General features: G+C 36.7%; 4 protein-coding genes across 5 annotated transcripts; 2 read left to right on the top strand and 2 right to left on the bottom strand.

Moving 5' to 3' along the window:
• Positions 1-1701: 1701 nt before the first annotated feature.
• LOC111469050 (hyphally regulated cell wall protein 3-like) lies at positions 1702-4303 on the top strand. The gene is made up of 4 exons (XM_023114274.1): positions 1702-2043; positions 2490-3328; positions 3456-3539; positions 4019-4303. Exons 1-4 carry the CDS (start codon positions 1818-1820, stop codon positions 4169-4171), a joined length of 1302 nt encoding a protein of 433 aa, XP_022970042.1. The 5' UTR covers positions 1702-1817; the 3' UTR covers positions 4172-4303.
• Positions 4304-5107: 804 nt separating this feature from the next.
• LOC111469031 (SUN domain-containing protein 5) lies at positions 5108-8632 on the bottom strand. The gene is made up of 4 exons (XM_023114244.1): positions 8257-8632; positions 6542-7896; positions 6358-6443; positions 5108-5656 (listed from the first exon to the last, which is right to left on the bottom strand). The coding sequence occupies exons 1-4, from the start codon at positions 8465-8467 to the stop codon at positions 5422-5424; spliced, it is 1887 nt and encodes a 628-aa protein (XP_022970012.1). The 5' UTR covers positions 8468-8632; the 3' UTR covers positions 5108-5421.
• A 1692-nt stretch (positions 8633-10324) lies between these two features.
• Positions 10325-11621, bottom strand: LOC111469069 (cytochrome b561 and DOMON domain-containing protein At3g61750-like). Its single transcript, XM_023114301.1, has 3 exons — positions 11216-11621; positions 10837-11111; positions 10325-10766 (listed from the first exon to the last, which is right to left on the bottom strand). The coding sequence occupies exons 1-3, from the start codon at positions 11619-11621 to the stop codon at positions 10473-10475; spliced, it is 975 nt and encodes a 324-aa protein (XP_022970069.1). The 3' UTR covers positions 10325-10472.
• LOC111469065 (UDP-glucose 4-epimerase GEPI48) lies at positions 11290-17000 on the top strand. Of its 2 annotated transcripts, XM_023114297.1 has the most exons (12): positions 11290-11422; positions 11871-12087; positions 12176-12321; positions 13741-13962; positions 14234-14283; positions 14839-14974; positions 15080-15181; positions 15386-15613; positions 15695-15773; positions 16137-16219; positions 16440-16531; positions 16614-17000. In XM_023114297.1, the coding sequence occupies exons 4-12, from the start codon at positions 13783-13785 to the stop codon at positions 16705-16707; spliced, it is 1044 nt and encodes a 347-aa protein (XP_022970065.1). In that variant the 5' UTR covers positions 11290-11422; positions 11871-12087; positions 12176-12321; positions 13741-13782; the 3' UTR covers positions 16708-17000. The 2 variants fall into 2 exon arrangements, with proteins under 2 accessions (XP_022970065.1, XP_022970064.1); XM_023114296.1 differs by lacking the exon at positions 11871-12087 and having other exon boundaries at positions 11318-11422.
• The last annotated feature ends 164 nt before the right edge of the window (positions 17001-17164 follow it).

Raw genomic sequence — 17164 nt, 5'->3', positions numbered from 1 at the left:
AGAAGCATTTTAAAAACCTTAAGTAAAACTCGAAGAGAACAACATCGGTTAGTAATGGACCTAGTAGATTTGGGTTCGACCCTCCTGAATTACCCATTAAATACCAAATTTAAATTTTAATCCTCGAGCCGTTACAACAAATTTGAAGATTTCTTCTCCTCATTGTAAAGGTTAATTAAATAAATTAATAATTATTGATATTTATAAAATATAAAATTGAAAATAGTATAAACCGGAGTACATAATAGTGTACCCCAGTCCCGCCCAAAGTTCCATCAAGTCTTCTCCTCGTTACGCCACATAACACGCATTTGAAAAGTATTCAGTCAACACCCAATAGCTATACGCCACGTTTACAAATCACTGTCACAGACATGACAGTCAAGTCAGTTGAAAAATCTCCTTCCAAGACTTAGCTCCTAAGCAAATTTTATTTCACGGCGGTGCGCTCTTTCTAGGATGCTACGTGTAATTAAAACTTTTAATATTTTATTATATGGTCCCTATATATATATATATATATATATATATTTTAAATTTTTACATACTTTAGAAATTATTAAGATTAAACTATATAAATTAAATTGTATACCGACTAAATCAACGATTTGAATATGAAGTCATCGTCTCTATAGTTAGGGACGGAAAATATTTTTTAGTCTAATTTATTAGTCTAAGTTATACTTTCAATGTACACAATCATTTTATTAATAAATATTAAAGTCCTGTAACATTGTGGAAAACTTTGACTAAAGGGAAATAACACATCAAAATTATTTATAGTATTAAATGTAATTGAAAATTGCACATATTGAAGGGTTCAATTTGTATTATTAAAAAAGAAGAAAAAATAATAATGGGGTGAGTTTGAATAAGTTAATTCAATAATTTTTTTTTTATAATATATGTCTAAATTATATTTTTTTTATACCATAGGAGATAAATTTAAATAAGCCAGAACTAATAAGGCTAATTTTGTAATTTAACAAATTTTTAATTTTTTTTTTGTACATAAAGTTTATAATTAAAGTATAAAATGTGAAGAATAAGAAATAAAGAAATAAAGCAAGGAGTGGATGTGTCACGCTCCCCATAAAAAACGCGTTTTTTCTGCCGTCATTCACATCAGCATTCAAGCATTAGTTCAACAAACATAAATAAAAATTCAACCTATTTAATTAATTGATCTCACAAATTAAAAATAAATAAATAAATTAACTCGAGCTGTTGTCAGTATTAGAAATGTGTTCAGTTATTATCATTATCTATACCAACAAGTTGCACATTCAATCTCAGTAACTAAGTCATAGAAACTTCATGCTTAAGCATATTTTAGTTAAAGAAATTTTATTCTAGAAGAACTCGTGTTAGTATGTAGGAGTGGTTCTTCACTCCCAATAAGCGATTGGATAATAGAAATCTCTTCCTAGCATACGCATTTCAAAATCTTGATGGGAAACCCGACAATATTTGTTAGTGGTGGATTTGAGTTGTTACAAATGGTATTCGAACTAGACATCGAATGATATGTTAGTGAGGACGTTGACTCCCAAAAGGGGTGAATTGTAAGATCAGATCGTTGGAGAGAGAAGAACGAAATGTAAGAATGTTAGACAAATCTCCACACGGCATACTCCATTTCGAGGAAATTTCCCTTTTGCCCCTCCTCTTTCCCTAATTTATCACTCCATTTCTGCACCAACTCTCTCTCCTCAAACACCCACTCTCTCCATTCCTCTCTCTTCTAATTCCCGAATTACTCTGTGTTTAAATTTTGTTCTTTGTTTTCGGCGATTCCGAGGTGAAGAAATCTGATTATGGATCAAAATTACAGCAGCAACCAGCGGTCTTTCTGGCAATTCAGCGACCAGCTACGTCTCCAGACCGCCACCCTTGCCAATTTGTCCACCAATGATTCCATTTGGAGCAACTCCTTTGTCTCCGGCAACAACCACAACTCGTTCGATGTTCGAGTCGGAGCCGAGCTCGGTTCTTCCAACTCTACTTCCAAGCTCGCCTCCAACCCTAACACCTTTATCAACGGTAATAATTTTGGTTAAGTTGATGAGTTATGATAAATTTAACAAACTACCCAACTCAATTCATAAGAGTTGAGTTGGATCGAAATTTTGGTATGATTTAAAAAGGTTTTTCATTTGACGTTTATATTTAATATTTGATTTTATGAGATTTTAGTTATTATTGTAACATGTATGGTTGATAAGAATAATTTTTTTAAATAATTTTAAAAAATAAATAATTGGACGACCTAATCTAAACTCGAAAATAAAAGGGTTGGGTTGAATTGGGTTGTGAACCCTGTTTTCGGGGTCACCGACCCGTGTCATCTCTATGTACTATCATGTATGTATCCGATGGACAAAAAAAAAAAAAATTGTAATAAATAATAATAATAATATTTTGCTTTCTATATTATTTTTGTTCCTTTAATTAATATTTTGCTTTCTAATTTTATGGTGTCTTATTAGACGGCTGGAACAGTTTCAAGACATTCGGGTCGGATATTCTAAGTGGCAACACGAACCCGAAGCCACTCGGGTCGGGTAATAGCTTCAAGAACCCGGTGAACGATTACGAAATGTGGAACAATTTCAAGGCAGGAACCGGGTCGGATCTTATAGGCAGTAGCCTGAACTCGAAACAGCTCGGGTCGAGTAACACCAACGTCAACGATCTAGTGAACGACTTCGGAACGTGGAACAGTTTCAAGCCAGGACTCGGGTCAAATCTTCTGAACCCGAAACCGAACCCGATCGGGTCGGGTACAAGTAACAAGGATCCAATAAACGAATACGGTTTATGGAGCGGTTTAAAGGCGAAAACCGCCAGCGATTACAACGGATTCAACGACGGGTGGAAAATCAACAACGGAACAACGGTGAAAAACCAAAACCCTAAGGAGATCGGAATTAACAACGGCGGAGGGAATTACAGCAAGGGATTGTACTACAAATTGGGGACACCGGCGAACGGAAACGGGAATTTGAATTGGAAGAACTACAGAAGCGGCGGGGAGGAAGCGGAGCATGGCGGAGGGAAAGGGGGAAAGAAGGGGAATAAAGGGAAGAATGAAAACGGAACGGTGGAGAAGAGGTTCAAGACGCTGCCGGCGGCGGAGGCGCTGCCGAGGAACGAAAGAATCGGGGGGTATGTATTCGTGTGCAATAACGAGACGATGGCGGAGAATTTGAAACGGCAGCTATTTGGGCTGCCGCCGCGGTATAGGGATTCGGTTAGGGCAATAACGCCGGGGCTGCCGCTTTTTCTGTACAACTACTCTACGCACCAACTCCACGGCGTTTTCGAGGTCCCGTTTCTTTCTTTTACTTATTTTTATTTTCATTTTTCTGCTTAAAATTTGGGGGAAAAAACAGATTATTTCATAATAATTAATTAATTAATTAATTAATAAAGTAACAATTAAATGATTTCAGGCCGTAAGCTTTGGAGGGACAAATATTGATCCGACGGCTTGGGAGGACAAGAAATGTCCCGGAGAATCCCGTTTCCCTGCTCAGGTATATATATTTCTTTTTATATGTGTGAATTTATTGTTCGAAATTAAATGCTATAAATTAGAAAAATGTAGTTTTGAAAGCGAAGGGTAGTATAGTAATTTTGAAACAATTGAATGAAAATTAGAATTAGAATTTGAAATCTTCATAAAAGATGCAGGGTAATATGGTAATTTTGAAATGAATTTAATTTTTAAGAAATTAGATATATGAGTAAATTTAAAATGTAATTGAAAGTAAGTACGACAAATTCAAAATTAAATGCTACATTACAAAATATAAACTTAGAATATTGAATGAAAATTAGGATTTGAACCAAAATTAAGGTTGAACTTCGAACATAACTGTACGGTTTTAAGTTACTACCACACTCGGTTTTACGGTGATTCTGCATTTAACGGGTAGTTTTGAAACGTGAATAAAATTTGAATGGAGGGGTAATATAGTAATTTTGACGAGTAAATATGAAATGGGGTGTGCAGGTGAGAGTGATAAGAAGGGAAGTATGCGAGCCATTGGAGGAGGACTCGTTCAGGCCAATTCTTCACCACTACGACGGCCCAAAATTCCGGCTTGAGCTCAGCGTTCCGGAGGCCATCTCTCTTCTTGATGTTCTTTCCCACCAAAATTCTTAATTCTCTCTCTCTCTCTCTAGAAGCTTAGAATAAATATATTTATGTACATAATTATACTCCTAAAGTTTATATATATATATATATATATTTATAATATGATATGATATATGTAACGTTTTTGTCTACTATAAATATTACTGTTTCAAATATTATATGAATTAATAAAAATATATTTAATCAGGGCAATAGATTCGCACCCAGCCGCCCCGCTCCGATCTCCACAGCAGAACCGGTCCGGTTCGACCCATTGCAAATATAGAAATATGTTTTCTTTGACCGTTTTGAGCCGGTATGGGCCACCGGTTCTTTGCTCGGTCCGGGTTTCGTCGGCGGAGGGCGGGTTTGAGATCTTCAATGGCCGTGGATTAACTTACTCGCCGGCGGCTGGTTCAATTTTTTTTGGTTTTTCCGGCGTTGGGTTCATAGTAACAAAACGGTGGAATAGGAAATGTGGTGGGAAGTTGGGAATGGGCCAATCGGGTGGGTTTGGAACTTATCGGATTTTCAAATTTGTGTGTGATTAAGTGGCATATGAATGGACACGTGGATTCAGTGGGTGCTTGCCATGTCGAACACATTGACATGCTTTTGACTCGACAAATATATTACAATAAAATCTCAATAATGATAAGATTATTTGTTAACTTAAATAATTTGGATGACCTTTTTAAAAATATTACCTGACATTTTTTCAACATTGATATTTAGAAACTTGCAACTACAGCTCAACTAAGCCATTGATTTAAATCATTACATATTCACCATCTCAAAAGTCAATAGATCGATCTTCTGCTACTGACATGTAATCGTTCAACTCAACAAGTCAACTAATCAGAAATTCATCTAAGGTTTTAAGCTTTGGATGTGATGGAAAGGCTTTACATGTGGTATCTATGGAGCAAGAAATAGTAAGCTAAACAATTGTGGCTCAAGAAAGTTGCATTCTTCCGAGGCTAGAAGAAGAATATGATAGCTATGATACACAGTCAAAATAGAAGAGCTCAGTCAAATATATTTATAATACCTAAAATTAGCCGCGTTTGAAGAATACATCAGAGTAAAAGGGACATTGAAGGGCTAAGGAGGAAAGGGTTCCAGCTTACCTCATTTTCCTCCATCTCCGGGGATCCTTTCTATGGTCTTGTTTTACAGGGTTAACAATCCATGGTGAATGAAGCTTTCTCCTCTGTATTTTTCCATAAAGGGTGAAGGGTATCCAAACTAGAACTACAAAAATGAAATAACAGTTGCTAACTATATATAAAAGCAAGGATTACCGTCATCATGCTGCTAACAAGTATCCATACCCAAACCCCATTCGTCGAGCACGTCTTCCCAGATTGACAATCTCCAATGAACATGAGAATTCTAGCAGATAGTAGCCTCAGAGTTGCAATGCACATGAAAAGAAAACTCACGGCTAGCACCGCAAGTTCTTTGCTTTCTAGCATGGTTTGGTCGCTGGATATTTTTTCAATATCTAAGCTGTAATAAGAGAGAGTGAGGGGGAGGGGGAAGGGGAGGAGGGGAGGTTAAAGGATAACCAGAAAAATCAGCTTCTAGTAAGAGAGATGGAAGTCAAAAGATGAACATTCAGATAAATATGTAAACAAAAAATAAATGAAATCATCTCAACTATGCTTCAAAATGCTACCCATGTTATGCAATCCTCAAAGTCCATTAGGTTTTTCTTACACATATTTTGATCTTTCTTTGAAAAATGGAGGTTGGCAAATGGTTTATGGTCTCCAATTTGGAGTGCTACCTTAAGTTTAAGAAATTCATGTGATGACTAACATTTAAGCCTTTAAAATTCAATATAAAATGTATAAATCCATCCCTTCCTAGTAGAGATGTCAACGAGGCAGTGTTGGGAGAGGGTAACGAAGAATATGTTTCCAGTCTCGATCCCCGTCCTGCCTGTCCAATGAGGATTTAACCATGTGGGATATTGCATGGGGAATTGGTGGCGGGGAAGGAAACGGGGACAAGGAAGCCCCCTAATCCTGAATGGAAAATGGAATCACTAATTCTACCGACAGAGACAATGAAAACTAGTTCTGCTGTTTTGGGTCTGGCCAATATAAGACACACAGCACTAACCAAACGGATGCAGCTAATTTGTTGAAAAGGAAAAACAAGTACATAAAGCTTGTATATTTGGAGAAGTTTTTTGTTTATCTAACCTGAGCATATTATTCTCTCTGACCAATTCATTCATTTCCGATATAGCAACCATCTTCCATGATTTGAAGTGAGCCAGTTCTTTTTCCTAAAAAGTGGTAAAGGTATACAAGTACTATCAGAACGATGGGAGCTCTTTATTGTAGCAACTAGTCAGAAGATGCAAGAAAGTAGTAAGTAACTCACAGTCGTTTCCTTCCAAAGCATGAGATCCTTGATGACTAACTTAGTATTCTCCAGAAGCAATGATATTCTATCCATCTCTTTCTCAAGATCTGGTAAAAGTTTCCCTTGTCGTCGGTTCATTTCTTTGGTATAATCCTCTAGCACAGACAAATTAGTCTCAAGTGACCTCACCTTCTGCATCAAGATCTTCAGGACAGTGTCACTAGGTATTCTACCGTTTAGCTGTTGTCTAGCTTCAATTACAGGGTCAGGAAATTTGTTAACATTCATGGGGTTTTTTGCAACCTCTAGACCAAGACTCGTCGGATCATCCATGCTTTCTGTCCCTGCCCCAGCCCTCAATAAGTTATTTTCATCATTTTCTATCTCATTAGCTGCGCCAACATCTGATTTTAAAGAAGGCGACACGGTTGAATTAGGCTCGTCTAGGGAATTTTTCTTGGGCATAGCTTCTGAAGAGGTGACAATGAGATCTTCAAGCATCCTCTCCATGACATCAACACCATAGACTTCTACTATACTCAATGTGCAGTAGAACTCTGACCCATAATGACTAAGCAGATCCAACTTTAAGTACCTAACCCATTGTGGTTCAGGCAGCTTGAAGACTTGAGCCTGTTTCACATTAGCAGCAACAAAGTTCCCCAATTTAGACCATGTTTCAGTAGGATAGCTCAAACTGCCAGACAAGTTAAATTCCTTGAAATTAGAAGAATAATGTTCAAAATTTGCAATTTTCACAGCATCAACTAAGGTCTCTTCTGAGAGCTCAATCACAACATACTTCCCTCCCACAGAACAAGGATTCCTCAGGTACTTATTATGGTCTTTCTCCAATATATTACATGCTCCTTTTGCCTCCTTGTTATGAGCAACCACCTTTGCACCCTTCGACGCAGATGCATAGTTGTAATCCGATCCATCAGGTTCAAGCCGATGAGTGATGTTAACTAACTGATCAGGCATTTTTCCTTCTTTATCTTTCATTGTAATGTTGCGGAATTCATCCAAATTAAGATAAGTGGAGTGAGAACTTCTGCTACCAGGACCTTCCTGATGTTTTGCTGAGCGTGGCTTCTTCTCTGGCTGTTGAACTTTACACATCAAAGATGAATATCCTAGTGCACTCAAAATTGCTTCTTCAAATTCCTTTGACTCTAGAAGTGAGTAATTGGAATTTGCATAGCTGTGATGAACATAGGATTCATTACAGTTCATTGACACATTAAGTTCAAAAGACGATCCTGAGTTCATACTGTTTCTTCCATTTGCTCTGGATGAATAGGCGTGTTCACCCAGCTTCTGGTTTCCATTACTAGGGCAAACAGTGCTTTTGTTTACAGAAGAAGAATCTCCTGGAAAATATGACTGAAGTCATTCTACCCTAATTTAAGGTACAAGTAGAAGGAAAAACCTTCCAAAACATTACAGATCGGCAAACTAATCCTACCATCATCAAACACAGAATTTCTAAACAAAAAGCGTCCAGATCAGCCAAGATTATACCGACGCAGAATCAATTACTTTTGTCCTATTTCAAACCAAGGATTCATTAGCAATAAAACAGCGAAAGATGGTAGAAAAATGAATCAAACAGTACCAAAACAATCAACTAAAAAGTATCCGCTATCCTGTTCCACAAAATCGTAACACGAAAGAGGGAGAACAATAATAATAACAATAAAAGGGGAAGTAAAGAGGTTGGAGGATTGTACCAGCGTCGCCATAGCCAAAGATGAGCTCGGAGTAGAGCAAGCAGGCAAGACAAGAGATGGAAAAGAGCAAAGAGCAGAAGAAATCATAGAAACTGGCTCCCATGTTACGGCAGTTGTTCTGGCCTTCAGTGTCGTGATCTCTATTGCCATATCTGCTCCTCTTCTTGATCCGACATCTGATACACAACAGATCGTCTTGAGAATTCTCCATCTTCAACTACGATCATGCGAGAGAGGGAGATGGCGAGATTCAGTGATGGAGTGCTTGGTAAAGGTAATGGTAATGGAAATGGAAATGGAGAGGCCATGGATTTTTCAATATGTTTGTGGCGATTCATTGCTCCAAACTCCAAGAGTAGCGGAAACCACTTTCTCCCCATTAGAGAAGGAGACCGTTTAATTCGGGGGTTTTGTATTAATCAAAACCAAATCATTTCTTCCTCAATTTTTTCGCTATATATATATATATATATATATATATTTTTTTTTTTGCTTAAGCTGACGTGGACAAAACAACCTCGAACTAGAGAACCAAATGTCATTTAACCTCGGAGCTAGCCGACCCCGTTCTAAAGATCCTCCTAAGAGTCGAGAAAGATTTCTCCTAGCTAAATGGAGTTGGGGATAGAGATCCATTCCCGCCCCACTTTAATATCCAAACTAAAACATACCGACCGCATTCCAAAGATCTTTGTAAATGAGGAGTCGAGAGAGATTTTTCCTACATAAATAGACCTGAGAATGGATACCCATTTCCGTCTCACTTTTATATCAAAACTAAAACACAAAATTAATTTTTTCCCGTCCCAAAATAGGACTGACTCCATTCTAAAGATCTTTGTATTTCTGAAAGAGATTCATTCCACCTATTTTTATATTAAAATTAAAATATAAAATTAATAAATAAATATTTGTAATGATTTATGGTGCAATATTAAAATTTAATATTTTAGAAATTATGTTGAATATTATATTATAGACCTAATTGAAAAATTAATTACTTAATAAATATTTTAAAATTTTAATGATCTATTAAACAATAAATTTTAAATATTAAAATTCTTTTAGTTGAAGTACTTATTATTTGTTTAAATTTAAAATGTAATATTACTCGAAATACAAAAAAAAAAAAAAATATTGTTTATAAATGTCGAGAGATTGAAAGATGAAGTTGAGAAATCGTTAGGTTTAACAAGGCATTTTTCTCAATTAATTTAAATATTAATTTAAGAACTCATCAATCTATTAGACAACGAGTGTCAATTTCCACTCATATTCGAGGAGCAAATCAAACTCTCAGCATCGAGATACTTAGAACAACGTCTTGATGCTACCCTATTTTTTTAAAATTGTCTGTAAATTAAATATAGATTCGAGGCGCTTGAGGCAACATTCAAACACTGAGGACACTGTCTTAATGCTACATATCGAAAACAACAGTGATGAGCGCCCCACATCGTTAAGCGACAAAAGTTCCAAAATCGTAGTGTCTAGACGCAACCCTTGTCGGTTTTGAGGCTTGCTTGCATGATTCCTGAGTGTTGAGATACTTTAGACAATGTTGAGACAGTGTCTATTCATAAATTCTTGATCTAAACTACTCTTCTTAGCTCCAAATATTCAAAGTTCCCGTATAAATCATAAGTTTCACAATTTACGGCTCGAATCCTATAAATGACCAAATTAACACATGAAAGCATCTGTAGCAGCCTAAAGTCCACCGCTAGTACATATTGTCGTCAGCCTCACAGTTTTTAAAACGTTTGTTAGGGAGAAGTTTCCACTCTTATGAAAAATGTTTTGTTCCTCTCTCTAACCGATGTGGGATCTCACAATCCACCTCCTTAGAGGCCCAAATCCTCGCTAGCACACCATCCAATATCGGATTTTGTAACTACTTATGACCGACTAGAAGAGAAGCCAAAAGATGACAATATTGACTATTTGGGGGCTTAGGATGTTACACCTCCTTGGAGGCTCAAGTCCTCGCTAGCACACCGTCTAATATTGAGCTCTGAAACCACTTATAACCGGCTAAAAGAGGAGCCAAAAGAGGACAATATGGGACTAGCGGTGGGCCAATAATAATTAATTCACTTTGTGGGATATCATATTTGTTCTTAGACAAATTATATGATACAATCAACTTCCTCCTTTTATCTCTATGCTATAAATTACCGAACACTAATGTTTCTCATAGGCACTATCTATTTCCACTAGCTTAGTTCATCAGCCACTCGAAACACCGGCGGTTGATCATCAATGGTTTTCGGAATCGCATTTTCTCTCCGCAACCGTGTTTCGAGGACGATCGTTACTGTCAACAGAGTCACCAACGCCATCGCGAAACCTATCTTCAGGTCCCGATTGTCGGTACGGTTTCCATGGAAGCCGACGCAGATGTTCAAAACTGCGATTACCATTGCGGCTCTTCCCACCCAATAGTGAGCGAAGTTCCAATACGGCCGGCGTTTGGAGTCCATCGATGGCCGTCCAATAAACTGGCAAACCTGTAGCAAAATACAGAGTTTCAGATCTGGTAACAAATTAGGGCGAAATGAGGTTCGTTGCCTTACCAACCTCGAGACCTGCAAGAAAAAATGCAGTGTATCCGAATAATCTGTGCGTTGGGTTGGGGAAACCGGTTTTCGCGTACAGATTGCGTCCCATGGAGATGGAGATGATTCCGACGAAGAAACCGACGAACTGTACTGAAGAATGAAGGTAATACCAGATTGGTTTGATGTGTCGAAAGTACCTAGCGATCATCAATCCGGCGGGCGTTATAATGCCCCAGCCTATTATCGCCGTCAGTCCGTGGTATCGCCTTTGAACGTTGGGCGCTATTTTTTGCCCTATTTGATGAGCAGCATAAAACGGAAAATCCATTAAATTAGGGTTTCGTTTATGTCAATCTTCTCAAAATCGCTCTGTAGAAACAAGAAATTGGGGGAAAAACCTGAGGAGAGTTCGATTAAGGTGGTAGTCTTGTTGATATGTTTGGGGAGAAGGCCATTTTCTAGTGGAGTTTCAGAGCCGATTGCCAATAAAACGTGATGGTCAGCCACGGATGTCGCGAACTGGAGCTGGAAAGCGATGTAGATCAAATCTCCACGAACAACAACTACAGGGTTCACACTGGTGAATCGCAAATCGCCTTTGTCAGGTATGACTTTACTCATGTTCTTGCCTTTCAAATAGTATTGCCTTATTCCTGATATGCCGTTGCTCTCAACCCACGCCACCACCGCGCTCGATCCCTCCATATTTCCATCTCTGGAGAATCCGATTCCAATCCATTTATGAACGTGTTTCCCTGATAAAACGAACGTCATCACGTTCTTACCGTCTTGGAAAAACTGCATCGAATCACGAAGAACTATTGGGTCAGAATTGGATGAGATTTTAGCTATCAAATTTGGATTTCTTCCTCTGGTTTCTGCTTATTATTTTTTTTTTTTCCCAATTTGGTTTCTGATTTTGAAAATTAAACCTCATAAACACTACTCCATCGATTTATCTAAGAAGATTGAAAAGCATCGGTAAAGAAATTACAAGAAAATGGGTCTAAATTTCTATTATCTTTCTTAAAGTTTGAATTGGGTATGAATTAGGATGAAATTAAATGATGGATCGAGAGAGTTACACTGAAGGAAAACTTGCGTTCCCAAATGGGGGAGCAGGCGAGGGTGGAGAGTTCAGAATAAGGAGAAGGAAGAACATTTCCGAGATTTGAATTGCAGGTGTCGGAACTATCGCCGACGGATTGGGCGGAGGCTTTGAGCTGGAATCCGATGATGATGGATATGAAGCAGACGAGTGAAAGGAGAAGTTTGTTTGAAGAAGAATTTGAAACAGCCATTTTCTTAGCTTTCCATTTCTTTTTTCTTTTTTGTTCTCTAATTCTCTCTGTTCGCAGAAAGCTTGCTGGTAAGGCCAGAGGTAGCCATTAATGGAAGCACAGCTTTGTGATCAAACAAGTGGAAGGTGGAGAAGGAAGAAGGTCAATGGATCACGCTTGACCATTGTTCTCATCAACTCAAGGATCTTAGCTCTATCATTTTGGTTTGTGGATTAACCCTTAAAACTTTTTTTTTTTTTAACCTTTTTCCTTCTTGTTTAACACACTTCTTTTAATCATACCATGATTTCAACGAAAAATAAGCTTAAATTCATGGATTACACAAACTTTTAAAAATTTCAATAATATGTTGAATTTTATTAAGTTTTAAAAAGATTTATTGAGTTTGGACATAATCTATGAAGTGTCCGGTCAGGTATATAGTTTTCGTCTATATATTGACATAAACTTTCTTCTTTCGTAGAGAGAGTTAATGCTATTTTTAGATTTTATAGATATTTTTTAAATATAGTACTAATAGTAAGGATATTTTTTTATTTTTTTTAAATAGAAGGATATTAATGAAATTTTTTAAAGTTTAAGGGTATATTTGAAATATAGTACTAACGGTTTTCATTCAAAACTGATGATAAGAGTGTTTTTTAGACTTTCTGAAAAATTTAAAGATATTATTGAAACTTTTTAAAATTTAGTGATGTTTTTTTTAGACAAAGTTTAAAGTTTTTGAGTATTCTTATTGGTTTAGCTTGCAATTCCACCGTGACTCGAAGACAAATGCATAAAATTTTTGAACGTAATTGATTTGGATGAAGATTTTCTTGCCTGCCAAAATAGAAACGATCTCGGCCCGATTTTAAAAGTTTAAGAGAATCATTTTAATGTGAAATTTGAATTGAAGCACCACATGGAGGGGGCCTACTAATGTCCTATTTTATTGTTAGGTGAATTTGTTGGGTATGATTCACTCAAAACTCAATGGTTCCTTTCAAATATGATTAAGTTTTTTCCTTTTGACCTTTGGAAAGCTCTCGTAATTAAATCCATACCAAAAAGTTTATCCTTTTCGAGTATTTATAATTTTGTTAGAATAGGAACAATTTTACATATATGCCCTTTGAGTTTCGCTCGTCTTAAAAAATTTTGTTTATTACAAACAAAACCTTTTATCGATGGAAGGAAATAAAAAATACACAGTTATTGATGAAAAAGTACGGTGGATTAGTAAGCGGGTATTTTGATTAAATTAATTTTTTTATTATTTATTGTTTTTTTTTATCAGAATAGTAATTTATTACATCAATTAAAAAATTATTATTATTACTCAACTATTTTGTATAATTTTTTTTTGAAATACAAAATATAAGAATTATGGAAGCTAGAAAATTTATTGAAAATATAATAACTAAATTTTGATAATTAAAATACAATAAACTACAACATGAAGGACCAAAAAGTAATAATAATAAACTTCACAGCTCACTCATCCTAAATATAAACACTTTTCTGTTTTATTTTTATCTTCGTCGTTGTACAAGTAACCGTAACTTCTCTGTAATCAATTTCTCGACAATATTATAAATTCAATCCCTCTTCTCTTCCTGATCCCAAGCTCCTCTCCACAGATTCAATCCTTCAGTTGTTGTTTCTCTATCTGAGCATCAGCCATGGCTACCATTTTGGTCACTGGTGGAGCTGGATACATCGGCTCCCACACCGTTCTTCAGCTTCTTCTCGGCGGCTATAAGGCCGTCGTCGTCGATAACTTGGATAATTCCTCCGAGATTGCTATTCGGAGAGTCAAAGATCTGGCTGGGGATTCGGGGAAGAACCTCACATTTCACAAGGTTTCTGGCTTGATTTTCTCCTATTTTTGCATTTCCTGTTAGATTATGTGTTTGATGTGGTGTGTTAAACTGTGGATCGTGTTTGTTCATGGATTTTGGTTCTTTTTGTTCCGATCCTGTATGTGAGTTTGTGATTTCTTCGAAATGCATGTTTACATATGGATTGGATTCAGTGTCTGTTTTTCGATTTTTCTAGAAGGTTCTTGATCTGAAATTACAATGCGATGGACGATTTTTGATGTTGTTATGACTGTGAATTTGTTTCTCGCAGCTTGATTTGAGGGATAAACCGGCTCTTGAGAAGGTTTTCGCTTCGACAAAGTAAGGATCTATTTATCTTTCTCACCTTTCATACATTGTTTTTTAGGACTCGCATTTTCGCCATTGGGTACAGAAAGCATCTTTGTGCACATGTCTTTTGGCCTTTTTGGTGCTGCCCATTCGAAACTTTAAGGGAAGGGGTCCATCTCTGGAGATGCCCTGGACGTGGAAGGAGGGAATCCATTCCCCTCTTTCATAAGTTTTTTCTTTTTTCCCTTTTTAAATATAGTATTTGAAAATGGTCACTAAAATTTCCTTTTCATTAATTTTATAACATGAACATAGCTAAATTTGGCAAGACTTGAAGGGAAGAAATAGATCAAGAAACATCATGCTATTTTTTTTTTTCTTCAAATTTAGTTATTGTTATAAAGATCATTGAAAAATAATGTGTTGACTTGGTCTTCAATTGCTTAGGTCTCTTAAATGTTGACTGTTTAGGTCCCTCGTTCTCTCTCAATGTTTGTACATGAAGCTTGTTGCTTTCCAAACAAAGGCTTTGCCTTTTCTTTTTGCATTCTACAACTTTTATGGAAATTCAAACTGTTTTTGCAGATTCGATGCTGTCATCCACTTTGCTGGACTTAAAGCAGTTGGCGAGAGTGTCCAAAAGCCACTGCTCTACTATGATAACAACATAATTGGAACAATTGTCCTATTTGAAGTTATGGCTTCTCATGGGTGCAAAAAGGTTCTCTGACATGTTATTAAATTCCATGTAAAAAAGTTCATTACTGACGAGAAATAATAAGAATTTTATACCTAACAAGTCTTTCAAAACTTGGTCTCTTGTCAGCTTGTGTTTTCATCATCAGCTACCGTCTATGGTTGGCCAAAGAAAGTCCCTTGCACTGAAGAGTTCCCTCTATCTGCAACAAACCCTTATGGACGAACTAAGGTGCAAACTACATTGCATTGAATCAGCATGGAACCTTAAATGCTATTTAGAAAAGGAAACTACTCAGTTTTTTGATATAGAAAACCTACTTGGATAATTTGCAGTTGTTTTTTGGTTGAGTAAAACCTTAAACAAACAAGAGACATGTACTCATCGATGGATACGTCTTATTGAGATCGACTGAATTTGCTCTTTCCCTTTCAGCTATTCATCGAAGAAATATGCCGTGATATTTATCGATCAGATTCAGAATGGAAAATCATATTGCTTAGATACTTCAATCCAGTAGGTGCTCATCCCAGTGGAGACATTGGTGAAGACCCCCGTGGAATTCCCAACAACTTGATGCCCTTTGTGCAACAAGTTGCTGTTGGCAGGCGGCCAGCCTTGACAGTTTTTGGAACTGACTACTCTACCAAGGATGGAACAGGGGTATGTGTAGTACCCTGTTAAAAAAAATTAATCTTCTAAATTGTTATTTGAGCTTGGTAGTTATTGTCTGCCCTTGTGTAGGTTCGTGATTACATTCATGTCGTTGATTTAGCTGATGGGCATATTGCTGCATTGCGCAAAGTAGATGATCCCAGCATAGGTATATTCCAATGCTTTTGCTCGGTCATTTCACAATCTCATATTATGCTTCCATGATATATTACTTAATGATAATACCTTAAAGTCAAATGCTTCCTTCTTACGTCCTCCATATTATATCTATTTTGAGCTTCAATTCAATTCAGTTATTTTTAGACAGCATCCAAACAGTTTCATATTTGTGAAGATACTGTTCTTTTTTTGTATATATCCAAGATTCTTTCCCTACCCTTAACATGGATTGATTTTCCCATATTATACAATACCTGCACCATTGTTGAGCTTGTATACCATGAAAACTTTGCTGCCTATGGTGATACTTAACACTGGGAGAAGGATAACAGTGTCTGATATTTATCCACAGGCTGCGAGGTTTACAATTTGGGAACTGGAAAGGGTACTTCAGTTTTGGAGATGGTTTCAGCATTTGAGAAGGCATCTGGAAAGGTAAGAGGCTACTCCATCTGACGATAACAATGCATCATCGTTAACTCAAACATTTGTATTCAGTCGTAGATTAACATAACACGGTATCAAAACAATGAGCAATGACGTTTCCTATTTGGACATTATGAGTCACATAAACATCTAAATCTTTCGAGTCTAGCTTATGCGTTAAGTTGAGTTGAGTTGCAACACATACAATGACATCAAATTCCACTTGCAGAAAATTTCCCTTGTGATGGCGGAGCGACGACCGGGAGATGCCGAAGTCGTATATGCCGAAACAGAGAAGGCAGAGAAGGAGCTGAAGTGGAAGTAAGATTGTTGACAAAAGCTATTGATATGTTTGAATGAATCAATCATCAGCCAGCTTATTTGTTTACTTGTTGTTGAGCAGGGCAAAGTATGGAATTGAAGAAATGTGCAGAGATCAGTGGAACTGGGCAAGCAAAAATCCTTATGGCTATGAAGCTTCAGCCCCCAAAAACTGAGAAACCAAATTTCCACTTAAGATTATTCTAAATGCCTTTTTCTTTTTGGCCATTTTGATGCCCTCTCCGAGTTTGAATAAGCGGAACCCGATCGATCCCTCCATTGCAGTGTTTTAAACACTTCGATACTTTTTGGTCCTCTTTTGAGTCGAAAATGTTTATCTTCCACGAGATTATTAGTATTCGTTTGTTTCTCTTTATCCTTTTTTTTTTCTTTGGAATTTTCTAAAATGGTTTTTGTTTTCCAGATTCTACCAGGAAAAAAACAATGTAATTTACAATAGGGCACAATTTTAAATTTTACCCGAACGATTTTATACGTTAGTTAAATCTTGTAATTGTGACCCTTTAAATACCACATGAAAAAGTCTAATGCCAGCGAGGACCATGATTGGAAATTATTTGATCCTCTTTCTCCGAGAAAGAGGCAAAATATAATCAACTTGAATTCGAAACA

Source organism: Cucurbita maxima, unplaced genomic scaffold (assembly GCF_002738345.1).
Source record: "Cucurbita maxima cultivar Rimu unplaced genomic scaffold, Cmax_1.0 Cma_Scf00038, whole genome shotgun sequence".
Lineage (NCBI taxonomy): Eukaryota > Viridiplantae > Streptophyta > Magnoliopsida > Cucurbitales > Cucurbitaceae > Cucurbita > Cucurbita maxima.
The sequence above is the reverse complement of the archived record's forward strand: the minus strand, read 5'-3'. Positions and strand labels throughout refer to the sequence as shown.

Bases quoted from the DNA above. Each gene is read 5' to 3' on its own strand.
- LOC111469069 (XM_023114301.1), bottom strand. From the start codon at position 11,621: ATGCAGTTTTTCCAAGACGGTAAGAACGTGATGACGTTCGTTTTATCA. The intron at 11,112-11,215 runs GTTTTTCCCCCA...CTCATCAAATAG, and splicing joins CTTAATCGAACTCTCCTCAG to GGCAAAAAATAGCGCCCAAC. The intron at 10,767-10,836 runs GTTGGTAAGGCA...ATTTTGCTACAG, and splicing joins TTTTTCTTGCAGGTCTCGAG to GTTTGCCAGTTTATTGGACG.
- LOC111469050 (XM_023114274.1), top strand. From the start codon at position 1,818: ATGGATCAAAATTACAGCAGCAACCAGCGGTCTTTCTGGCAATTCAGC. The intron at 2,044-2,489 runs GTAATAATTTTG...GTGTCTTATTAG, and splicing joins CCCTAACACCTTTATCAACG to ACGGCTGGAACAGTTTCAAG. The intron at 3,329-3,455 runs GTCCCGTTTCTT...AAATGATTTCAG, and splicing joins AACTCCACGGCGTTTTCGAG to GCCGTAAGCTTTGGAGGGAC.
- LOC111469031 (XM_023114244.1), bottom strand. From the start codon at position 8,467: ATGGAGAATTCTCAAGACGATCTGTTGTGTATCAGATGTCGGATCAAG. The intron at 7,897-8,256 runs GTACAATCCTCC...CATATTTTCCAG, and splicing joins CTTTGGCTATGGCGACGCTG to GAGATTCTTCTTCTGTAAAC. The intron at 5,657-6,357 runs GTTAGATAAACA...CTCTTATTACAG, and splicing joins AGAGAGAATAATATGCTCAG to CTTAGATATTGAAAAAATAT.
- LOC111469065 (XM_023114297.1), top strand. From the start codon at position 13,783: ATGGCTACCATTTTGGTCACTGGTGGAGCTGGATACATCGGCTCCCAC. The intron at 14,284-14,838 runs GTAAGGATCTAT...CTGTTTTTGCAG, and splicing joins AAGGTTTTCGCTTCGACAAA to ATTCGATGCTGTCATCCACT. The intron at 16,532-16,613 runs GTAAGATTGTTG...GTTGTTGAGCAG, and splicing joins GAGAAGGAGCTGAAGTGGAA to GGCAAAGTATGGAATTGAAG.